Source organism: Plasmodium knowlesi (genome assembly GCF_000006355.2).
Source record: "Plasmodium knowlesi strain H genome assembly, chromosome: 11".
NCBI classification, from domain to species: domain Eukaryota; phylum Apicomplexa; class Aconoidasida; order Haemosporida; family Plasmodiidae; genus Plasmodium; species Plasmodium knowlesi.
This window is the reverse complement of record NC_011912.2, coordinates 2115340-2138012: the sequence shown is the minus strand read 5'-3', so window position 1 is coordinate 2138012 and position 22673 is coordinate 2115340. Positions and strand designations below refer to the sequence as shown.

General features: G+C 41.2%; 9 protein-coding genes across 9 annotated transcripts; 3 read left to right on the top strand and 6 right to left on the bottom strand.

Moving 5' to 3' along the window:
- Nucleotides 1–108: 108 nt before the first annotated feature.
- On the bottom strand, nt 109–1741 carry PKNH_1145800 (glyoxalase I-like protein GILP, putative; the record flags this gene model as incomplete). Its single annotated transcript, XM_002261595.1, has 6 exons — nt 109–273; nt 422–553; nt 671–736; nt 883–981; nt 1099–1227; nt 1379–1741. 6 exons carry the CDS (start codon nt 1739–1741, stop codon nt 109–111), a joined length of 954 nt encoding a protein of 317 aa, XP_002261631.1.
- Nucleotides 1742–2435: 694 nt separating this feature from the next.
- On the bottom strand, nt 2436–6488 carry PKNH_1145700 (RAP protein, putative; the record flags this gene model as incomplete). Its single annotated transcript, XM_002261594.1, has 1 exon — nt 2436–6488. One exon carries the CDS (start codon nt 6486–6488, stop codon nt 2436–2438), a length of 4053 nt encoding a protein of 1350 aa, XP_002261630.1.
- A 321-nt stretch (nt 6489–6809) lies between these two features.
- On the bottom strand, nt 6810–7386 carry PKNH_1145600 (conserved Plasmodium protein, unknown function; the record flags this gene model as incomplete). The annotated part of the gene is made up of 3 exons (XM_002261593.1): nt 6810–6864; nt 6960–7141; nt 7339–7386. The coding sequence occupies 3 exons, from the start codon at nt 7384–7386 to the stop codon at nt 6810–6812; spliced, it is 285 nt and encodes a 94-aa protein (XP_002261629.1).
- Nucleotides 7387–7895: 509 nt separating this feature from the next.
- Nucleotides 7896–8477, top strand: PKNH_1145500 (50S ribosomal protein L24, putative; the record flags this gene model as incomplete). The annotated part of the gene is made up of 1 exon (XM_002261592.1): nt 7896–8477. One exon carries the CDS (start codon nt 7896–7898, stop codon nt 8475–8477), a length of 582 nt encoding a protein of 193 aa, XP_002261628.1.
- Nucleotides 8478–12799: 4322 nt separating this feature from the next.
- Nucleotides 12800–15070, top strand: PKNH_1145400 (RNA-binding protein, putative; the record flags this gene model as incomplete). Its single annotated transcript, XM_002261591.1, has 1 exon — nt 12800–15070. The coding sequence occupies one exon, from the start codon at nt 12800–12802 to the stop codon at nt 15068–15070; it is 2271 nt and encodes a 756-aa protein (XP_002261627.1).
- A 786-nt stretch (nt 15071–15856) lies between these two features.
- Nucleotides 15857–17169, bottom strand: PKNH_1145300 (uncharacterized protein; the record flags this gene model as incomplete). The annotated part of the gene is made up of 6 exons (XM_002261590.1): nt 15857–15901; nt 16102–16162; nt 16316–16443; nt 16553–16650; nt 16744–16870; nt 16993–17169. 6 exons carry the CDS (start codon nt 17167–17169, stop codon nt 15857–15859), a joined length of 636 nt encoding a protein of 211 aa, XP_002261626.1.
- A 988-nt stretch (nt 17170–18157) lies between these two features.
- Nucleotides 18158–19698, top strand: PKNH_1145200 (aurora-related kinase 1, putative; the record flags this gene model as incomplete). The annotated part of the gene is made up of 4 exons (XM_002261589.1): nt 18158–18271; nt 18407–18501; nt 18629–18700; nt 18915–19698. The coding sequence occupies 4 exons, from the start codon at nt 18158–18160 to the stop codon at nt 19696–19698; spliced, it is 1065 nt and encodes a 354-aa protein (XP_002261625.1).
- Nucleotides 19699–20204: 506 nt separating this feature from the next.
- PKNH_1145100 (calcium-binding protein, putative) lies at nt 20205–20681 on the bottom strand (the record flags this gene model as incomplete). The annotated part of the gene is made up of 1 exon (XM_002261588.1): nt 20205–20681. The coding sequence occupies one exon, from the start codon at nt 20679–20681 to the stop codon at nt 20205–20207; it is 477 nt and encodes a 158-aa protein (XP_002261624.1).
- A 109-nt stretch (nt 20682–20790) lies between these two features.
- Nucleotides 20791–22553, bottom strand: PKNH_1145000 (cyclin dependent kinase binding protein, putative; the record flags this gene model as incomplete). Its single annotated transcript, XM_002261587.1, has 2 exons — nt 20791–20865; nt 21048–22553. The coding sequence occupies 2 exons, from the start codon at nt 22551–22553 to the stop codon at nt 20791–20793; spliced, it is 1581 nt and encodes a 526-aa protein (XP_002261623.1).
- Nucleotides 22554–22673: the final 120 nt, after the last annotated feature.

The following is a 22673-nucleotide window of genomic DNA, read 5'->3' as shown; positions in this document are numbered from 1 at the left end:
GTCCAACTGGTATTTTTTTTTTACGAGAAGGATGCGTAATTCGTCAATCGTTCTTTTTTATTTCCACGTATGTGTGTCTGTGTGTGTGTTTTTTTTTTTCCTTCCTTTTCATGTGTCACCCTTCAAATAAACACTGTACCCGTCCAGATCCTTGACTACCCAGCCTCCATGCGACTCCACCAATTGTATACCATTTTCCCTCAGCCTCTTCTCCACGGGGGTCAAGTCTTTAAAACTTAGAATTAAATTTCCAAGGGAATTTCCCATGTGTAGCTTAGAAAAGAATGGGGGTGAAAGTAGCGACGTATTTGACTTCGTAGCAAGTAATTATGTTAAACGGGTCATCTGGACTAAAAAGTTCACACGCCTAACAAGGGATGGAAGAACTCGCTCATCCCAGAAAAATCTTCGCACCACTTACCTTATCCTCATCGTAGGCATACGCCATCTGCAACACCGTCGCGTTCCTTCCCGAGGAGAAGAAGTAGCTCATCCCGCCGTATACACTCCAGGGGTAGGAAATTTCTTCCAGGTGGCTCTGTATCTTTATTACCTAAATATCGGGACCAAATGAGCAGATCGAAATGAGTACTCTGAACAAAATGACTCTTCCGAATGGTCAAAGTTTTTTTTTTTTTTTTTTTTTTTTTTTTTTTTTTTTTTTTCTTACCTCCATTCCTAAAATATCCGAATAAAACTTCTGCGAATCCTTCGTCGATGTTGTAAAGAAGCGTATCTGTAAATTTGCATTTTGTTAAAAGGAACATTACCGATTTAATATCTGGACAAAACGTCAGCAAAAATGTGTAGGTATAAAAAAAAATCGTGCGCTTAACAGGGGGAGCTACTCCTTTCACTTATTTTCCTTTTTTATATGCGTACCCTGTCCAGTTTCCTTTCTTTCCCCTGCAACACCACCTCGATTCCGTAGCCATCCGGATCTGTCACGAAGCAGTTTGTGGAGAACCGCCTAATTTGCGCCTACGTGTGTATGAGAGGGGGGTGGTAGGGGGAAAAATTAGTGCGCTAAATGGGATACCCATAAGTATGATCTCACACCATATGAACAGCCTTTGTGCAGGAGCTTTCTCCCCTTACATCCTCATCCGGTAGGATACATGCTGTGATGGGCCTTTTCTCTATCCCATCCTCCACCTTCCCTCCATATAATTTCGTTTTGCTTATTTGGAATTCTTCCATGCTCAAGCCTAGGCCAAGGAAGCAGTGCTGTAAATTGGGGAGGAAGTGTTTGCATACTATTTCGGCGGTCCACTAAGGATGGAAAAAGTAACACAGGTGGAGCGATGATGCAACGCTGTGGTAGGAAAAAAGCTGTCATGCATAGAGAATATCCAACTACAGCCCTTTGCCAATATACCTCTCCTACAGTCAGGTCCTGCTGGTCCCCCTTTTGCACTAGCTTTATGTAAGCCTCTTCCGGGCCTAAGCCCATTTTCACGAACCCCTCACCCTTCTCCCGCACTTGAAAACCCAACACATTTTTGTAAAACTCGATCGAATGGCCCACATTGCGAACTGTGTACTCTATGCCTTCCACTTTGCATTTCAACCTGTTTTTTCGTTCTGGTTCACCTTGATTTTTAACCTTCTTCCCGACGATATTGCTACTGGTCAGGAAGGAATAAGACGAAGTCCTTGACAATTTCAAAAAGTGGTAACCGTTAAAGTAGAGCAGGGCTGACCAAAGGAGGGCGCGCTTCATCAAGGCGATCTTTGCCATGCCAACCAGCAAACACAAGAAAAAAAAAAAAAATAAAATAAAAATAATAATAAAAATGTGTGTCCAGTGTGCGCACGTGTAACGAGTAGATGCAGAGTGACGGTCGAATGTGCGCAAGGCACGTATTTCCAATTGATAGGTTCTGATACCCATGCGGGGGGTCCTATATTTGGCTCACCGCGAAACCTTTTACATTTACTGCAATGTTCGTGAAGCCCTTTGCATGAGCATGGCGAAACACAAATTCGCACAAGGGAACGAAATTTATGGAAAGGATGTTCGGCGCGGAAGAAGGGTCATACGGAAAAAAAAAAAAAAAAAAAAAAAAAAAAAAAAAAAAAAAATTACAAAATAGCATATATATTAACACATACAGACGTACCGTGCGTACTTATATATGGTACATTTACGCGCCCCCAAGATGGTCGGGTAATCTTCAAAGCGGGAATAAACGGCGGCTGTCACAACTGCCACAGCGCCAACCTGTCAGAACACCTATGGCAAGGTTAGAATCTCCACCGGGGGGGGGGACATCTACGACTAAAAAAAAAAAACCACGCGAGTGCATACACATGTGTGGTTATTAAACCAGTGTAGTTGCTCCAAAAGTGATTCCCCCTTGCGCTATCGAAGCGCTGTCATTTTTGGCAAAGTGTGCACTTCTCAGGGGGGATACTATGTAAACCTCTTCACCTCATTCGTAACTCCCAACAGACGCAAAAGCGCGAGATTTCCCCGTCTCGAGCAAGTACGTATCGGCGTCAGAGGGCATGTTTAGGAGCTTCTGAAAAATAGCCTTAACTCTCTCCAGACGGCCATAACACATATGCCACTCATAAAAGGGCATAATCACTAAATTGTAATTTAATTTTCTCCAAAAAAATAAACGCAAATAAACCAATGGTAAAAGCTCAATAGAGGCACCATCAACTTCTTTAAAATAATTGTCCTCCTTCAAAAATTCAAAAATAATTCTCTTCTTCAAGTCTATATATTTAACATCCATCGAAAATATTTTGACATTCTTCGAAATTTCGATTTTGTCCTTTTGGGTATTTTGGCAGTAGGCGTATTTATTCAAAATTATTTCGAATTCAAGGTGGTCTGCGTTATTGCGTTTGGTGCGTTCCTTAGAGCGATCATCATGGCCGTGACATTCCGCACGATGTGGATCTCTTCTCTCTGTTGTTCTCTCCCCCCGTGTGTGTACCTCGGTTGTGTCTATGTAATTATACTCCCGAGATATTATCTCCATCTCGTTATCATCTTCCGTGTCCAGGAGGACGAGCTTCTTTCTGTCAAAGGTGAAGTCCTGCGGCGAGAAGGGCATGCGCATTAATGGTGCCGTCTCCACTTCCGATCGTAACGAGGGTGACGCCTCTCCTCCCCTGTGCAACAGCTCCCTCATGCTGGCCCCATCAAATCCGCCAACCTTGTGCAGCATACCGTCCACCTCGGCGCGAGTCTTCTCCGTTCCAAAAAATTTCACATTCAACAAAAAAAAGAAAAACTCATTCTGTGGAATCAAATGCTTCATCCCCAGAATGTCGTTCATCAAGTTAGAATACCTCTCCACAAGAAGGATATCACGGAAGGATAAATTAAAAAAAGTCACCAACACGGGGATGAACTCCTCTTTCAGTTTTTTATCAGATTTTATCTCCGCGTACATCTGGTCCAAGAGTTGCAAACTTGTGCGCATGTATAGGTCGTTCACCCTGCAGTGGATGTTGGTGGCTGGGTTTATTAGCAGCGGCAGAATGGAGAAGTAGGTCTTCAAGAAGGACAAGGGTAGGGGGGAACGCGGCGCCCCTTCAAGTGATCCATCATTCAATCCTTTCGACGATCCGTCATTCCATCCATTCGACGATCCGTCATTCCATCCGTTCGACGATCCATCATTCAATCCTTTCGACGATCCGTCATTCCATCCGCTGCCTTGTTCTTCAATGGGTTTTTCCCTCAGAAGTGCCTGGATAACCCCCCTCAAGCAACATTCCACCAAACACACATATCGGTAGGGGTACATATTTTTAAAACTCCTCATCAACAGCTCCAACTGAGGAATGCCCACAGTGCCCTCCCCCAACTGACGCTCCAAAAAAATCAACAGATACTTCCTTATGAGGGCATGCCTGTGATCCATATTTATGGAGAGCTTGCTCACTAGGTACAGCAGCTTGATCGTTTCCTCTGTCTTCTGCTCTGAACTTTTCGTACTCTCCTTGTGAGACGAAACGAACCGAAGTAAAATTTTTTTAAAAACTGAATTGAAAGAAGTAAACTCCGTGTCGACATTACGGATAATGCTAAGTCCCTTCACCAATTTAAGTATTTGTTCGTTCTTCAACGCATGCACATGGTCGTACAAATTGGACAGTACAACACGAACAACCCCCTTGTTCACGTAACTTAACCTTTGGAAATAGTATAACAGGGTGCAGCAATTTACTGCGCTTATTTTTGTTCGCCTACTGTTGGAGAGGATGCCCCCTTCGTCTAGGTGAAGAATCTCATGTGAGGCGTTACCCACCTCGTCGTTTCCTCTACTCAACCTTTCCATCGATGTGAGATCAGTCAGGTATGCCCAGTTCGTCTCCATCACACGCTCGATCTGTCTGTACGCTTCACTCACCTTGCTACATACCAGTTCGTTACTCACCTCCCCCTTAACCTTTCCCCTGTTGAACAAACTGTCTGAACGGTTTAGAAGTTTATCCATGTCATCCCGGTAGCGCCTGCACTCCTTCCTCCTTACCACCAATCGACACTGCAACACGATCAGAGCACTTAAATAATTCAACACATTCTCCAAAAGGATATAATTCTCCTTTGTAAAAAAGTACACACAATGGTGCAGCCCCCTCAGTAGGAGTAAAATATCCTTAAGGGAAAAATGCAGCGAGCACAATAAGCAGCACTTTAACAAGTGCAAAAAAAGGGGAGCATCTTTATATCTAACTTTTCCTAGAAGCAAAATTTTGTATAAGACATTTTGTGCGTACCTATCCAGGTGTTCAAATTTGACACAAACGTTCTCATCACAATTGATTAGGAAGAAGTCTCTCCTTTTCATTTGGTTATAGATGCCGGAGTATTCTTCTTTTTTGAGGCTAATAAGCCCCTCCGCTGCTTTGGTCAAGAGGAGCGATTCCTCCAAGGTTAAGGTGTGACCTGCATGCGTGTTCTTAGCACTGTCGTTCACGCCGCTGTGAATGGTGGCATTGTCTACTGTTCCCGTCGTACCCCCCAGGACACGGTGCACAATGCAAGAAAACAACTTTCCCCTGAAGGACCCCCCCGCCTCAGTGCATTTACCAATTGTACAAAACTCATCTAACAAATAAATCATAGTGGACGTGGACTCTATCAAGTTGGTATCATTCTTGTGCAGAAATACTTCCATCTTATTCATACAAAAATTAACATGATAAACCTTTTTAAAGTAAAATAATATTTTGGCTAGCTCGGCAACACGGTCATAATGGAAACGACAAAAGTCCTCCACCTTCAATTTGTCAAACAAGAATGAAAAATAACACAGTGGCAACAAATCGTTCTGCTTAATGTTCCTACTCTTAATAGTTTTTAGGACATTCACATAATCGATATCTTTCATTTCTTTCACTCCTTGTAACGACCCCCTTAATCTGTTCAATACGTCATAATAGCAGTCATTATCGATGAGGTTAAAAAATTGCAAATCTTCTAGGACGTTACATAGTTGCTGTGTATTCGCTTCTCCCATTTTTTCGTAAAAGCTATTTCTCAAAAGTACGTTAATTTGTTTTATTAGTTCCAAATTTGATTCACTATTTTCATGGTCATTCCGGTTGACTTTGCCACTAGGAAAAAATTCATACGGGTCATTTTTCTCAAGGTGAATAGCCTTCATATCGTCTAACTGTGTACTCCCCTTCGCCTCTCCCACCATCATCATCACCAACTTCTTAACACATCGCAGTATGGACGAGATGCCGTGCATCTGCAAAGATGGCACCACGTTGTGTAACCTTCTCAAAAATGTGTTTAGCAACACTTGGCTTTGTGTGGCAGGGGATGCAGCTTCCACAGGTGGTATAACCCAGTAAGGATTAGCAGTTCCACCGAAACGTCCCATTCCGTTGACGTAAAAATGAAACAGGATAGTCAAGTCGACCACATTACTTTCGTCCAAAATCTGGTCCACATTTTTGAAAAATAAAAACAAAAACTTCTCATTGTATATATCCAATTTTACCATGCTATTCAAAATTAAGCTTATGCTCATCACGGGGACATTTTCAAAGATCTCCGCTGCCTTGTTCACCAGCTTTGTGTAAATCTGGATTACCCCCTTACTGTAGTAACTCCCTTTACTGATTGCATTAATCAGTTGAGATAACTCGATTGGGTTCTTCGCCACGGATAATCCATAACTTAGGTTCTTCTCGTACATATCGTATTTTCCATTCTTCAAATTTTCACTTAGCAATTTGCACAGCTTGGTTATGGTTTGCTTTTTGTTTCTTTCCTCCACTTGGCCATTTCCAGCAAGTTGCTCTTTTCTGTTGTAATGAAATTTACTACTTCTCGTCTCGTCTCCACATTTGTCATCCCTCCTGTTGCTCCTCTTCACAGTGTCAATGTTCAGTGGCTTTCCACGTAGCCTCTTTACAATAATGGAGCTGAAGCTGCTGTGAGATATGGCCTTGTGTAGGAGCGCCGGTACCGCGTCCAAAAGGCCACTACACCTTTTTGCATACATTTGTATGTTAGGCGTAGTTACACGGGGGAGCCACGCAGGCAGGTTGGACGTTTTTCACAGAAGTTGTAATGATATTAAGCTGATATAGTTAGGCTCATAAAGTGGGCCAGTCGGTACGATCTTCAGGTGGTTTAGAATAAAAAAATTCATTCTGACTGTTTTTTTTTTTTCTTTTCTTCCCTTTTTGTTCACGCAATGTTGACATTTCGTAGGAACCAATAAAGACAAAATCGAAGGGGGTTAATCTTAGAGAAGCAGCTAGTGGCAGCCCTCACAATCGGGCCGTGTGCACGAGACAAGCTGCGGACCTCACTTGAGTGTTCACTTCTTTTCATCGTCCGACGGAATGATACCAGCCTTCTTCCATTCGTGGTAGCTTAAAAGGGGAAAAAACACAACAAAATGGGACAAACGCAAACAAATGTAGGAACTGTCATCACACAGAATACACGGCGAGCCTTCCAAACTTACGTGGTGTATCCCAATTCCTTAACAAGCTTCTTTTCCATCGATTCTTCCGACTCTTGCGCTTCTTTTCTGAGGTCCTGCTTCACGTTTTTGATATAGCCCAGGGGGGTCTGGAGGCCGTCGCCCGTCACCATTAGCACCAGCATGCTGAGCGATGTGAAGGCCAGAACCTTGATCTGCGCGTTCTGAAGTGAGTGCGTGTGTGTTACATTAAGATTCACCCGTTATAGTGTGTCCACATATGTAAGCACTTTTATACGTACGTACAGGGGCAGCTCAACGTAGAAAGCTGCACGTGCGCTTCTTCCAAACTCTCTCCCCTCATCCACAGTGACAGTGAAAATCTATATCATCCCTTCCTTTTCCCTCAATTTTAAATTACCGAAAAGTTCCCGTTTTTCACGAAAAGCAGATTCTTCAATTTATCCATTTCTTCAGCAACAGCTTTGGCATCACATTACCAGTGCTTCATTTGGGTGGACTCGGTGTTTTTTCTTTTTTTTTTATTTAGCGAAAATATTTCAAAATGTGATTTGACATACTTCAGCGGTATACTTGCAAGGGGATACTCAAACTGTTCTATATTTTTTGCACATTTGGAGGAATATCCTTATGTATAAGTATACTCGTTCTTTTACGCAACTTGGGGCCCCATTTCCCGAGCTGCTAGCCACGTCGCTGAAAATTGCCTGACCCGTTCAGGTGCTTTTAGCAGATGTTTCAAAAAAATTATGACAAAAAAAAAAAAAAAAAAAAAAAAATTAGCTAAATATAAGAGGTGAAAAAGATGCGTACACGAAACAAATCGAACAGTGTGTTTTTCAGTGTGTATAATGAGGAGTATGGCATAAGCGTCACATGTATACATGTTTGTAGTCTCTTCGCCCCCTCCTTTGCGAATTCCACTCGTTGAAACCGCGTCAAGTGAACAAATGAAAAATGCTATGCCACAACTTTTCGAGCAAGGTCAGCGAACTTCTCCTTACCCGGATGAACTGCCCTTTTCTGCAAAATGTACAAGTAAGAAACCATAAAATTATCAAACCTAGAAACATCATAAAGCTATGGAAAATTAGCAAAGGGGACCAAGTGAAGGTGATATCAGGAAAGGATAAGGGCAAAATAGGGGAGGTATTAAGTTGTGATAGATTTAGGAACATGGTTAAAGTAAAAGGATGTAATTTGAGAAAAATCTATCTCGATAATAAATTTGTTTATATTGAAAAGAAAATCCACTATTCCAATGTCCAACTGATTGATGATTTTTTGAAGACAAACACCAAGGTGTGCATTAGATATACGGATGACAATGAGGCTATACGGATATCAAAAAAGTCTGGAATTGTTATTCCGTGGCCCTCCAAGACGAATAAAGAGGACGAGTTTGATGATGTGCAGGAATATCCCCTGGATACGCCACCGCAGGAGGCCCTCAAAAAGACATACGACTACAAGACCGATGTGAAGTTCATGAATATATTACGCCAGACGGTTAACAAATACAACAGGGAGCTTTCCTAGAGGAATGCAAAAAAAAAAAAAAAAAAAAAAAAAAAGAAAAAAAAAGGATCATCCACAGGCACGTGTCCAATACTGTTTTTCCTATCCAAAGAAGAGAATGCAAAAATTGTGTACGGTCTTAAATTCAAGCAGGTTTAATTTCCAACCTGTGTTTAGCACCCAATCATCGGAGTCATGTTTCATTTTTAACTACAGACGTGAAGCATTGGCTTAATTTAATTTGTTTAATTTAATTAACTTTTTCGCGAAAAATAGGAAGCGTTCGTGTCCCTAAACGGTGGAGGCTCGCAATATTTACCCCCAAGGAGGTTCAATAGAAAAGGAACAGAAGAGTAGTACACACTTGTGGCACTTGAAGAGCTATACAGCGCACTATCCGATCTGGTGTTCTTTTTTATTCAACTGTAGCTGCTGCGGATGTAGTTCCTGTAATTGTGTATAATGGACCACATCTATATAGGGGGAGTGGGGGGTGGATGTCCCATACAAAAAGCAGTGGGCACATGCTATATCATAACATTTTTAATTTATAAAAGCAGTAAACACGATTGGGAAGCCCAACCGTTCCGGCCATACATTCAGTTCATTTGAGTCCTGTCAATCAAAGCAAAAATCGATTTATACCTGATAGGATCGTTTAGCTGCCCAATGGTCAGTTTGACCCGTTATCCTACACTTAGAAATGGCAGTCCACCCCATACCCCACACACTTTAAAATTACATTAGTTAAGTTTATTTTTACACAATTTAAAGCTGTTTGTTAAGTATGAATTTATTTTAATTTTTCCTTTGGATGTGCCTCTATTGGGATCATGCTCCCAATCCCGTTTCATAAAATGTTTTCCTCACATTTTTTGATGAGTTGTTCTGTTCAATCCTTTTAACATTTTTTGTTTCAATTTTTTTCCTGCCACTAGCAAATTTCATTTCTTTCCCTTGGCAGCAACCACTGCAACGACTTTTCCCCCCTTTCTTTGTTCTATCCCCCAAAAAAATTTGCTTTAAAAAAAACTTTAATTATATATTTTATTTTTATTTTTCACGACAAAAGAAAACATCCAAGGATAAGTTACGTCTTGCTGTTTAATCATCCGAACGGCTATATGAAGTATAGTAAAAGAAATGTACGCTATGTAAAATATAGACGTGTGAGCAGCAAATAAAAATATTAGGTACCATAAGTGGGGTGTATATTCTTCTGCCCCCATTGATAGGGCGAAGAATAAGAAGTAAGAAGTTGGGGTTGCCTGGTCATGTCAAATGTTTATTTAAGAAAAAAAAATATATATATTTAAGTGGTTTTTTTTCCTAAGAAAAAATACATCCATTCCATGTTCGGGGGCCAGCAAAACCGGTTAGCAAAAAAAAAAAAAAAGAAAGAAAAGAAAAACGAAGGAAGGGCACGGGTCGACCTGTGATACAATTATGAGCCACTCTGCAGGGGATGCGCATGCCCCGCGGTACAATACATAATAAATCTCGCTGCTGTAGCTGTATGCCCAGTGGGGGATACCTACATATATAAGAACGCCATTATATTATATACATTAGAAGTATGCTTTACGGATCTATAATATATTTTATGTATTGTGGATACGCTTGCTGCTCGCGGGGCCGAGGGAGCTTTCCGCCCCGCAAAGAGGTGAAGTGGAATGGCGTTATGCGGAAAGCGCGTAAAAGTGAAGCAGCTGACTGAGCTAAGGGGCACTACAAGCCTCGCAAAAAAAAAAAAAAAAAAAAAAAAAATTTATACATATATATATATACATGTATATAAATACGCTTGCCCAGCAAATATATATCCATTTTCGTATGCGCATGTGCCATATGCGCTTCCGACCACCCCATTTTTTTCATCCAACATGGCGCGAATTTTTGAAGGAAAAAAAATTAATTTTGAAGGCGCAGCATAAAAAAAAAAAAAGCAAAAAACTCAACATGTAAGCGCATTATATTTTTTTTTAAAGCACGCGTACATATAAGTTATAGGAGATGAGAACACTTCGCGCGAAAATTAAAAAATTAAAATTCGTGTTAAAATCCGTTAAGCGGTTAAAAAGTAAACAAGTTGGACGTTTTGAATGAGGTTTTTAATACCATCGAAAAAATACTTCATTATGCGTAAATACAATCAATTTCTTGCGAGGCGTTCATAAACTGATAGAAAAGAACTATTTAAAATATTTTACATTATACATATATAAAAACATTCATTTTTTCGTTTATTCTTTTTGCCCACTTATGCATAAAATAATCACTCAATTTTTCGCCCCCCGGCCCAAGCTTGACCATCTTCGCAAAAGAGTTTTTTTTTTTTTTTTCTTCTTTTTTTCCTGTAATATTTGTTTTTGGTTTTTTCTTTTTTTTACATCCTCCATCCCAGCCTAGCTGACCCCTTGGAAATTCCTCACCTGTTTATTAGTAATTGTTATACCTGCCTCTCATTTTTTAAAGTATAAAAGTGTGAACGGAAAAAAAGGAAAAAACATGCTAAAAAAAGTTTTATGAGCGCGAGTCAACACATATACAAAGGGGTAATATTCCTTTGTACTGTTCACTCACTTCCCTGAGCCTCTTTATTTTTTCCTGTTCGCTATTTTTTACGTTTAATTTTTCTATCCCAGTAAAAAAGGGCCTTTATATATTTGCGTGCACGTATATATGTACTCACACTCTTGCATATGTACGCTCACTAGGCTGTTCCAAACGGCAATATATGTTCACCGTTCATCCAAAGAAATAGCCAAAACATTGTCCCCCCCAAACGGACGAATTTAAAAAAGGAAAAAAAAAAAAAAAAATGCCTTTCGATGAGCGCGAAGGAGCAATCGAGAGAGAGGTACGCGTTTTCTAAGGCAAAGGAGAAAAATGCATTTTTTTCATCAATACTGTACACATGTGAATGATGCCCGTTTCAGCGTGAAGGAGCACAAACAGCAGATAAAGGATTGGTACGCTCCTACGAGGTAAAGTCAATCCTGTATCGTAATCGAATTAACAAAAGTGAAATTTACTTACCCAATACGTATGTGTACATGCGCACGAATGTGTTAGTTTGGTGACTGCACGATTGTGCGCACGGTATTTTATTAAAAGCTGAGGAAGGAAGACACGCATCTTCTTCACACGCTTCTGCACGCACATGCTAAAGCCATGCGAAAAGGTTACTTTTCCTTGGTGAGAGGATTTTAATGTACGTACCACTGCCTCGGAGGAATCGTATACGTATGAATGCCTACATATGTGTACATTATAATTTTTTTTTTTTTTTTTTTTTAATATTTTTCTGTATTTTCCACACGTTAGGGGTTTATTTCAGGAACTCTCTGTTTCCTCCGTTCGTTAAGCTTCCCATTTTTTCGCCATCCTTACGTCTTTTTTTTAGTTATTCCTATGTCGTTATTTAATCACCCTACGTCGTTATTTAGCCACCACTTCGTCCTTTTGCTCCTTTCCCCTGCTGTGATTTTCCTCTCCTCATCTCAGTTTTCTCATTCGTTGTAGCCCAGTTCCACCGAGCCACCGGTTAGCCACATTTGGAGAAAAAAAAAAATAAATAAATAAAAGGAAAAAAAAAAAAAAAAAAAAAAAAAGGAACGGAAAGGAGACAGGCCTAACAACGCCAGTCACCCTTTACCCGCAGCGAACGCACCTGTGTGAATAACTCGTGGTATGATTCGCTCTTCTGCTACGTGTACACATCGTCAAGTCATTCCCCTTTTGATCGAGTCTACATAAGTTCTACAACCCTACACACGCACACACACATATTCTGTACTGCATCGACGCGGTTCCATGCTTTTTACACGTACTTGAAGGATTTTTTTTTTTTTTTTTTTTTTTTTTTGGCAAAGGCATTTATCATCAAAGTTAAAGGAATTAATTTTACGTGTGGAAAAAAAAAAAAAAAAAAAAGGCATACGTGATGAACGCGTGTGCTCGTAGGTATACTTCAGGAACACAACAGCTGTCGACATTTACTCAAGTGTAAGTACCTCCGTGTGGATCCCTACAAGTGGTTAGCGCAAGTGAGCGGCGAATTTGAGCATTCCATCCCATGTTGTGAAGGCCCAATTGCGGATCCTTCTTCTGTCCTGTTTATCCTACGTTCTTGTGTTACCACCTGCCGTGAGGTTAAGGGAAAGGTTGCACACCCTCCAGGAAAAGTAGCCCACAAGTTAATCTCCCTCGAAGTGCTCTCCCCTTAGGATAATACGCGCCGCTTCGCATTCCTGCTAGTAGGCATAGCGTGTCTGTTCTGTCCTCTCCCTCTGTTGTCCATCTATCTTTCCCGTACGCACATCTTTCTTAAACAATCCAAAATGATAACGCAAAAGAGGTCGTACTCGCATATCAACAACGAAGGCGAAATGAGCAACCACAGCGATGAGGAAGGCGCACCTAAAAGGCCACGAAATAAAAGTGCCAGTAGCAATAGGTCCTTCGGAAGTTACAATGATGAGGAAAATGAAAATGATGAAAGAATGAGTTACACGGGTAGTGGCACAACCACAGAAATGAGAATCCCTTATTGTCTTCTCCTACCCAATAGGGCAATAGGATTTGTGATTGGTAAGTCAGGAAGCAATGTACGTGAAATCGAAAAGGCCTGCGGAGCGGTTATAAAATGCCAAAAGGAATTTGACATCTCAGTGTATCCGCCTCCGTCGGAAAAAATCCTAACAATTTTCGGAAAAAAGGAAAATAAAAAAAAAGCATTAGAATTGGTTTTAGGTAAATCCAAAACGGTTATGGATTTCCATGAAGAGGATGGGAAGGAATCCATTGTTATTATCGTACCTACTAGATCCATCCCTATCATTATCGGACAGAAGGGCTCCAAAATTGCAGCTCTATGTGAAAAATCAGAATGCGAAATAAATGTGCATAATGATGATGTTCCAGGAATTAAGGATAAGGCTATTTTTATTAAATCGAAAAAAATTGGAAAAATAATTGACTGCATAGGCATCATTTACGATTTACTAGAGGACATTGTTGATAATGGTATTCTTTCTTTATTTGAATTTCCTGGGGTTCCAAAAAGTGGCACCGTTATCTCGCCCTTGGGTAATGGTGGCGGTGGCGGTGCGTTGCCAGATGCCCCCGACAGGATGGGTAGCGGCCCTATGAATAATAACATGCCAAATAACCAAGTGAATGGAGGAGGCGGAGGCCCCAATAGCCACTTCCATCAGGGAGGTGCACATCATCACTTTAATCACGACGCAAAATATAACATGAAAATAAACGACAATAGTAACTCCTTCGAATATATGAGCGGCGATGACTACGATAATTTCTCAGTTCCCAATGACAGGAACCTGTTGTTCCACAGGTATGGAAAGGAAGTGAGCGCTTGCGTGATTCGCTTCGTTCTGGACGTAGAAACGACCGCATGGATAATTGGAAAAGCAGGGTGTCACATAAAGGAAATAAGAACGATAACAGGAGCGGGTGCAGTAATAGTAGACGCCCCCGATAACATAGAAAATGTGAAAACGTGTGATCGTATTTTAACTCTATCCGGCTCGGCGGAAAATAAATATAATGCACTCAAATTAATCGTCAGACAAATGGAAGAAAGGGAAAAAAATATCAACCATCCTATGCGTATGCTAGTCCCTGGAAAGGCAGCTAGCTTCCTAATTGGTAAAAAGGGATCTATTATAAAGTACATCACCGATATGTCGGGTTCTCAGATACAGGTAGCTAAAAATAAAGAAAGTGAAAATGAAAAACTAGTCCTCATTAGTGGTTCTCCCGATTCTAAGATCTTGGCTTCCATCTTAGTTTTGCAAAAATTAGAAGAATATGAAAACCCCGCCATCGTTAGGGAGGGATTGCTCATCCCCTTGAATGAGGTTCTTTTCAGCTCAAACAATAACAAGTATGCTAACGTTAAAAAGGGAAATAACAACAACAATAACAACAACAATAGTTACAATAAGAGCGGGGTGGGTAATCAAGGAAAGCCAATGCATAACCACCACCAAACGAATATGAACAGCGACAGACATTTTTCTCCTAATTCCATGCCTAACAATCATTACGGAAGGGCTTCTTCCCCCCACGGGGTTAACGGAAGCGGTTACGGTGGGGGTACAAAGCACCCTGATCACCACCGCCCGAACCATCACTATCCGGATAGCCACGACGACGGGAGCCACAGCCCCGTGAATAATAACTACCCTCACGAGGAAAACACCATGCACATTCATAAAAGTAATCACCAAAACTCACATAAAAATACAAACGATATGAAAGATAAGGTAGAGAAACTATTCCTCCAACAGTTATATAAATCCTTTCCCATTTCTTCTCTCCCCAAAATATTATCTATCACACAACCGTACACTATCGAACTGAACATGCCAGATGTGTACCTTGAAACGTTCGACTCGCAGAATAAAAATGGAAAATCCCTAATTGAGGAAATCATTGAGAAGTCCGGATGTAACATCTCTATCTGTACCGACTCCAATGACTCCTCCTCCTACACTTTCATCCTCTCCATTACAGGTTCCCCCCTTGCCAACTCCATTGCCATCCTCATGATTCAAGCCAAAATATTTCAGTTCGACTGGTTCTGAGTGAGGAGCAGCGGGGTAGCAAGTACTGTGCTTTGCGGCGTATCCCTCTTCATAAAAATATTCTTTCAATTTTTCAACTATCCAAATGTGCAAAATTCGATGCACGTGTGGACGTCGAGTTTTTTCTCGCCCACCATTCTTATGACATTCTACGTTGTCATCGTTTCATCAAATGGTTACCCATTTTACCATTTTTTTTTTTTTTCTCCTTTTCTTTTTTTTTTAACCCGCACATTAGCAAAACTTATTTATATGTATACGTGGTTGCACCAACCCGTAGTTTCCTTAAAGATTACAATCCCCAATTGGAGATATATTCCTTGGGTGATAATAGCCCCCTTTCGTTTTATTATTATTATTATTATCTTTTTTATCACCCTACTACCGAATCATCCTTCGGGAGCAACAAAGGGAATCATACAATCCATGTACCCGCTTAAAAGAATTGTCTTACAGATGGCGTTAAAACAATTTTGAGCGACAAACTTTTTGTTTTTTCCACAAATGGGGAAGGAAAAAAAAATATATATATATATATATACACATATGTACATATAAGTGATCCACCTGGATCGGAAAAACCCTTCTCAAAGGTATCACATCGTATGCACACTTCCGTTCATGCGAAATTGTTTCGCTTAAATGCATTTGGAAAAAAATAATGGAGCGAACGGGTAAATTGATCTAAATGAGTCTAAATGGATGAAAGGGGTTTACATCCCCCACTTGGCATTACACATCGGTGCTATGCACGGACGGAAATGCCGCTCCCCTAGTCTCTCCGCTTCACTTCAAGTTGAATAACGCTTTCGTTTTTAAAAAATCCTTACTCTAAAGGGGAAATGAAGAAATAGACAAGTACATATATATATATATGCAACGGAGTGAAAAATATTTTTCGACCTCTCAGAATATAACTTGAAAAAAAAAATACGGACCACCTTTCGCACAAAGTGTGTCACACGATTTGTGAGCACATAATTTGCTTGCTTCCTTTTTTTTTTTTTTTTTTTTCATTTTTGCGTTGTTACCTGAATGAGGTGCATTTTCTTCTTCGCTGGGCTCCTGTAATCTTTCACCACTGTGATGTTGCTGAGCAGGGATAGGGGTGAGGGGAATAGCGGGGTGTTCTATGCACGTTCGAAATGTATTCTAATGCGGACCGCAATAATTACGTTGATCATGCGTGAGGCCACTACGCAATGGAGCATGTCATCAGTAGCGTGATTGTACCACGCCTCTTACTAATAATCGAAGTTGGCTATCCCGTGGTTCTCGTCAAAAATTCTCAGCTTATCTATCCTGTTGGTCTGTGATGAGTACATTTCGAACCAGTGCCTCAAATAGGAAATGGCATACGCGTCTCCTTGAAACTGGGGGATGGGAAGGAGAAAATCACACAGGGGGTGATAAAGGTACATTACAAAGTTCACAAAAAAGGAGGGGCATTTTCTTTGTTCTCCCTCCCTCTCGATCCCTTACGTGGCCCATGGCAAATCGCCGCCTGCACTTAATCCAGCCTACTATGTACATGCGCTTGGCGGTTTTGTAGAGCTCCTGGCAGAAGACGTTCCCTTCATCTGAAAAGGAGGGGGAAGTGGTGTAGTATAATTTTATTGTTGCGCCGTGGTGCCATACTGCTTTGATGTGGAAACCGCCCCTCCTAGACTGACCTTCGAAAAATCCATTTATGTCAAACCTAAACTTGGACTTCACTTCATGAAAGTTCGTGATGTCGTAGTTCCTTTTCGTTTCTTCCTTTTTTACTACGGGCGGTTTATACTTGCGGAAGCCGGTGACCTGTACGGAGTGGGAATAGGCATTTGTGTTGGCATTCCTCAATACTCATCTCCCAGAACACACAAATAACACATGTACGTTGAACGAAGAAATGCCCATTTCTGCGCCTCCTTTTGGCCTACCTGTCGGTTTAGTATGTCGAACTGCTTGGCGAATTCAGGGTGGCCCTTCCTTAACTTCGGTTCCCACTTCTCCCCTTTGTCCAGAAGTAAATTTTGGCGAAACAAAAAGTGCGGCTTCTTATGGATGGACAAACTCAACCTGCTCCTTATCTTCTTCGAAACTGGTGTGGGTATCATTTGGCAGATGCTCGTGGGGGAAGGAGAAAAACTGCTCACACGGGTGGGTGTATGGCGGTTTACATTTTTTGTTCAGTTGACCGCCTTGAAGGCTGACTTTCGGACTGATGTCCCAAATGATTGCCTGGCCAAGTGCTCACCAATAGATTTCTTTACCAAGTCGTTCGCATGATGGAAGGAGAGGCCTCCCAAAATGTGCGCCGCTTGGGAAGACTCACCGCCCTGTTGCACGTATTCTCCGCAAACGAGGAAACAGGCTAACTTAGCTTTCCATTAAAGGGGAGAACAGTGAAAAAATAAAATTCCTAGGGGATCACATTTTACGTTCATTTTGCTGCAAATGCGTGGGGTTATGTATAAGTGTAAATATGTGCATCCTAACTGTTGCGTTTTTTTTTTTTTTTTTTTTTTTTTTTTTTTTTTTTTCCCACATCTCTTTTTTTTTTTTTTTTTTTTTTTTTTTCTTTTTCAATGGTGACGCAAGCGGAGTGGAAAGAAATTCATGTGAACGAGTTTAATGTTTTATTTCCCCATCTAGCATATCAATAATGTTAAACTAATTTTTTTTCTTTTACCGCTCACTTGACGAATGCGCTGACAAGCTAATCGCCCATTCAATCAGTCCTCTAACCGCTCCATACCGCTTGCCTTCGTCCATTTGACCATCACGTCCCGTTCCTAGTGACCCATCCGAATGTAGACTTAGGAGTATTTTTTGATGTGTGCATACGGCCACACAGAGACATTCTTCACTAGTCCATGTTTTTCCTAATATACACGATAAGGGGTGCCTGTCTTGAGCCTACAGCATAGTGATTGCATGTTGGACCAACAAGTAGAATAATACAGGACCACACAGGATGAAAATAATTACCTAAATGTGTGCACCTGTTCATTTTGGTGGCCGCTCTTCCCATCGACCACGCACGAGTAAAACGAGTATTGGCATCTGCGCCTATCATAACTACCTGCACAATTGCACAGAAAAATGAATGAGTCAGTTAGCAGCCCAATAAAGGCCACATGCAGGGACATGGCCTTAAAAAGCAGCCTGCATTCCTTCACCTTCAGTTTAAAAGATTTCGACATAGCAGGATTTTTGGTAAAGCCCTCGAGCGCCTTGGCAAAGGAGACACGATACCGTCGTGTAGAAACACAGCACGATGAAATTACTACGTAGCAACATCTCATCTACACCCCACTTTTCATTTCTATGCGATGTTTTTTCCCCCCACAGGGTGATGGAGCCCACGGAAGCGTGTTTCTGGCATGCGAAAGGAGAACAAACTTCATTTGCGTCCTGAAGTGTATATCAAAATCCCACCTAGTGAAGTAAGGGACCGACGCGTACCTATTTCCTCGTGCACTCATCATGTTCTCCTTCTTTCCTACAGTTTTCCCATTTTTATCATCGTTTTTCTTGTTCCTTCATTTTCCTTCCCTTTCCTTCCCGTTTAAGGAGCACACAGGAAGCCCTGCTGAGAAAAGAGATAGAATTACAGGCGCATTTGAAACACCCTCACATAGCATGGTAATCAGAAAAAAAAAAAAAAAAAAAAAGACACAAACATGACGCCATAATTACAACATGATGTGTGGATCAGTTTCCCCTTACCCCCCCCCTCTTTTTTTTTGTCCTCACCTAATTGTCTTGTTGCAGGCATTTTTTTTTTTGGGGGGGGTGATTAGATTTACCATTTGCATTTCTCCGTACATTTGTTTATTATTCTGCTACTCCCCTTCAGCATGTACACGTGGTTCCACACCTCCAGTCACGTCTTCTTCGTGATGGAGTACTGCTCTAACGGAGACCTCTTCACCTACCTCAACGAACATGGTCCTTTCCCCGAAAAGAAGGTGGCAGAAATGCTATTCGAAATTATATGGGCAATAAGGACATGCCACGACAAAAGAATCGCTCACCTAGATTTGAAGCCAGAAAATGTACTAGTCAATCATGAGGAAAAGTGCAAACTTGCGGATTTTGGATTATCCGCACATATAGGATCGAAGCATAAAAAGAAGGGAATCTCCCATTACAGAGGGACACATGATTATTGGTCACCTGAACAATGTGCCAGACATCAAAAGAAAAAACAGAATTTTGGAGAATTCGATCAAAAAACAGATATTTGGACATTAGGTATTTTGGCATTTGAACTTAAGTTTGGGAGACCACCATTTGGATCTACGAATGAAGAGAGAGAAAGTGTAATCATGAACAGGATTCAAGATTATCACTGGAGTCAATTATTTTGCGAAAAGGTAAAAGAAGATTTAATCGACAAATTATCTCCAGAATTTAAGGATTTTTTAAATTTGTGTTTAGATAAGAACCCCAAAAAGAGACCAACAGCAGAATCATTAATTCAGCATCCTTTCATTTTTGTTCATAATAAAAGTAGACCTTGCATAAAATCGTACGCTACCCAACCGAGAGGGAAGCAGGGACCTAAGTTAAGTCACAAAGGCTTTAATGAGCAGGACGGTTCCTTCCTCACTCCTATATGGTTCCACAATAAGGGGTAGACTTAGGGAAGAAGGTATAAAGCGTCTTCCCTTTTCAGTTGGAATTTTGATTTGTTTTGTTTTTTCTTTTTTTTTATTTTATTTATTTTTTTTTTTTCGTGCGCCATGGAGCGCCTAATCTTTGCGCCCACCCCCTTTCTGCATTACTACACCTGGGGTAGATCTGCGGGGATTCGTTCTGCCCACACGAGCGAATACACCTCAGCCCATAACAATTTTGCAAAAAGGCGAAAATGATTTATGCCAAAAAGGCAAACGTACTTTTTAGTTTAAAAAACACGAAGTTAAGTCTGTCTGTGGGATCATCGCACGGGGGAAAACGGAAAAAAAAAAAAAAAAAAAAAAAAAAAAAAAAAAAGATCACGAATGGGCAGGTAAACATATGAGCAAACACTCAAATGTGAAGATGTTCAAACTGGGCGAGGAATACGCATCACGGAAATGGCCGCTGCGAAACGACACCGCTTGGCTGTTTGATCCATGCTGATAGCCACTTTTCCCTCCAATCACATATTCGCTATCGCATTCTTAAATTCGTCAAAGTGCATTCTGTCGCTGTTGCTTAAGTCCATGATGTTAAAAATGCTCTTTAGGGTTTCCTCACTGAATTCATTTTCAAATTCCTTGGCCGCCTGTATGAAGCTCCTAGTCGATATATAGCCCCTTTTGGAGGTGTCTAACAAGTCGAACAAACTTCTTATTTTCTCCTTGGACTTGAATTTGTTTATATCACAATTGAGCGCGGTGAGGAAGTCCTCCAGATTGATGGTGCTTCCATACATGTGAAAAAAATCTAACAGGTCATCCGAAATGTCTTTATTATGATTTTCACGGAGAAATTTTTGTACATTCTGAATCGTGACGCTTTCATTTTCGTCCCTCTTCATTTTGTTGAAAATGTACTCCAGGTTATTTATTTCATCCGCGTTTAGGAATTTGTAACTGCTTTCGTTTTTTTTCTTCCCTCGCTGTTGTTCCTCCATTTTGGCAAGCGTCTCCAGGGGGGTGAACAATCCCACAGCGGATAAGCCGTCTTAACGAGGGAGTTAACTAAGCCTTCTTTATTCCAATTGAGGCGTTACGCTATGCCAATCAAACCTCGCTGGGGTAATTCGAGCACAGGTAGACCTCTTCCGAAATACCATAGACGTCCTCGAACTTGAGCTCCTGATTGGGAAAATGGCATAATAGGTAATTGGATAGTGACGGCACAGCGACAAAAACGTCGCTAAAGGGTATACAGAAAATACGCAAAGGATGTGCAAAAAAAAAAAAAAAAAAAGCGCTGCAAATGCGGCGTTAACATGCCGTGCTGACATGCTCCGCCGGAACGACGTAGACAAACTCACTTTGGACTCCAGGTACTGATATATGTGGGGGCGAATATGCTCGTACGTGTGCTGCAGCGAAAAGTCCAAGAGCCGGTAAACCAAAAACTCCACGGAAAAAATGAGCGAGGGCGTTAAGTTCTCCTTCTTGTCTAACTTTTGAATATAAAAAAGCAGCTTCTCCAAAATTTGCATGTCATCATGCTGGTAAAATTTGAGCGACAAAATGAGACACGTAGCTGCGTAGAGCTTCCTATTGGATTTATGGACGTATCCCTTAATAACGAGCCTTTCAAAGAAGACCCAAGCACAACAGATGGTCGAAATATCTATTTGGGGGATATTAGAAATTAAATTGAAAAGATCAATTTTTAAATTTCGCAATTTAGATAATGTTAGCGATTTGTGGATCCATGGATTTATTTCATTAAACAATTCATTCACCTCTTCCTTTAGTTTTTTTGCCTTCACAAAAGGAATCACAGACACATTATACCCTTGCAAACACATTACTGTGTGATGTTTTCCTTGCTTAAAACGAGGATTAAACAAACAAAATGCATCATACACATGTCTACTTGGAGTTAGCAAATGTTCATATGATATGCCCTTCTTCCTTTCCTTTTTTTTTCTCCTCATTTCATTGAAAATCACACTTTTTTTTTTTGCTTCCTCTTCAGCATTCTTCGCACTTTTGCCTTTACCTTTGTTCGTGCTGAAATTTCTACTGGCTTCCGTCATTATGGACTTGTTACTATATTTGTTTGAATCTTTTTCCATCCCCCTGCGTACATCCTTTCCTGTCCTCGTTCCATCCTCCATGTGAGAGCTTCTTCCTATGTTTTCGCCCTCCCTCAACTGCCTCCTTTCCTCGTTTATCAATAGGAATTTCCTTCCCTTTTCTCTGTAACGCCAAAATGCCCATTTCTTCAAAAAACGCACAACTCGGTTATCCTCCTCTGTTCCATCAAAGGCATACTTCTTTTCCTCCATATCAAAATTCGGTACCCTCTTCTTAAAAATAGAAATCGAATAATTCATGTTCGCTGAGTCATGACACACATTTTCGTTGTATGGCTTGTAGGACAGACACATGGTATGCGTGTTCTGGTAGCACATGAGGATTTTCGACGCACCATGGTTCATGTTGGAGAAGCACTGGTTGTTTTTGTACGCGTCCGCTTCGCCGTTGTGATGGCCTCTCTTTGGGCGACTTCGATTTGGACCGCTCCTCTTTAGGCCCCTCCCATTTAGCACACTCCTATTTGAGCTTTTTCCCGTCGTTCTACCCTCATTGCTGCTGTCCTTGTGCCAAACCGCCCTATTACTTTGGTCGTTCAGGTAAAAGTTGATGTGTCTCTCCTTCCCCCGGCCCTCCAACCCGCCATCGCTCTTCCCCCCTGAGCTGGACCCCCCACTGCTACTCACGTCGAAAATGCTGTTCTTCGTCTCAACGGCTGTATTCAGAAAGGTCTTGGCATCTTTGAAGAAGTCCTCGTAGATGCTAAAATACTTTGGTTCTTTCATTTGGAGAAGGAGGCAACAAAACTGGTGAACCACCAAACGGGAGGAATACACCAAGTGCAGCGGAGAGAAAGGCCACTCTGTTGCGCGCTAATCTGTATGCTGGCCAAACCACCCTCTTCG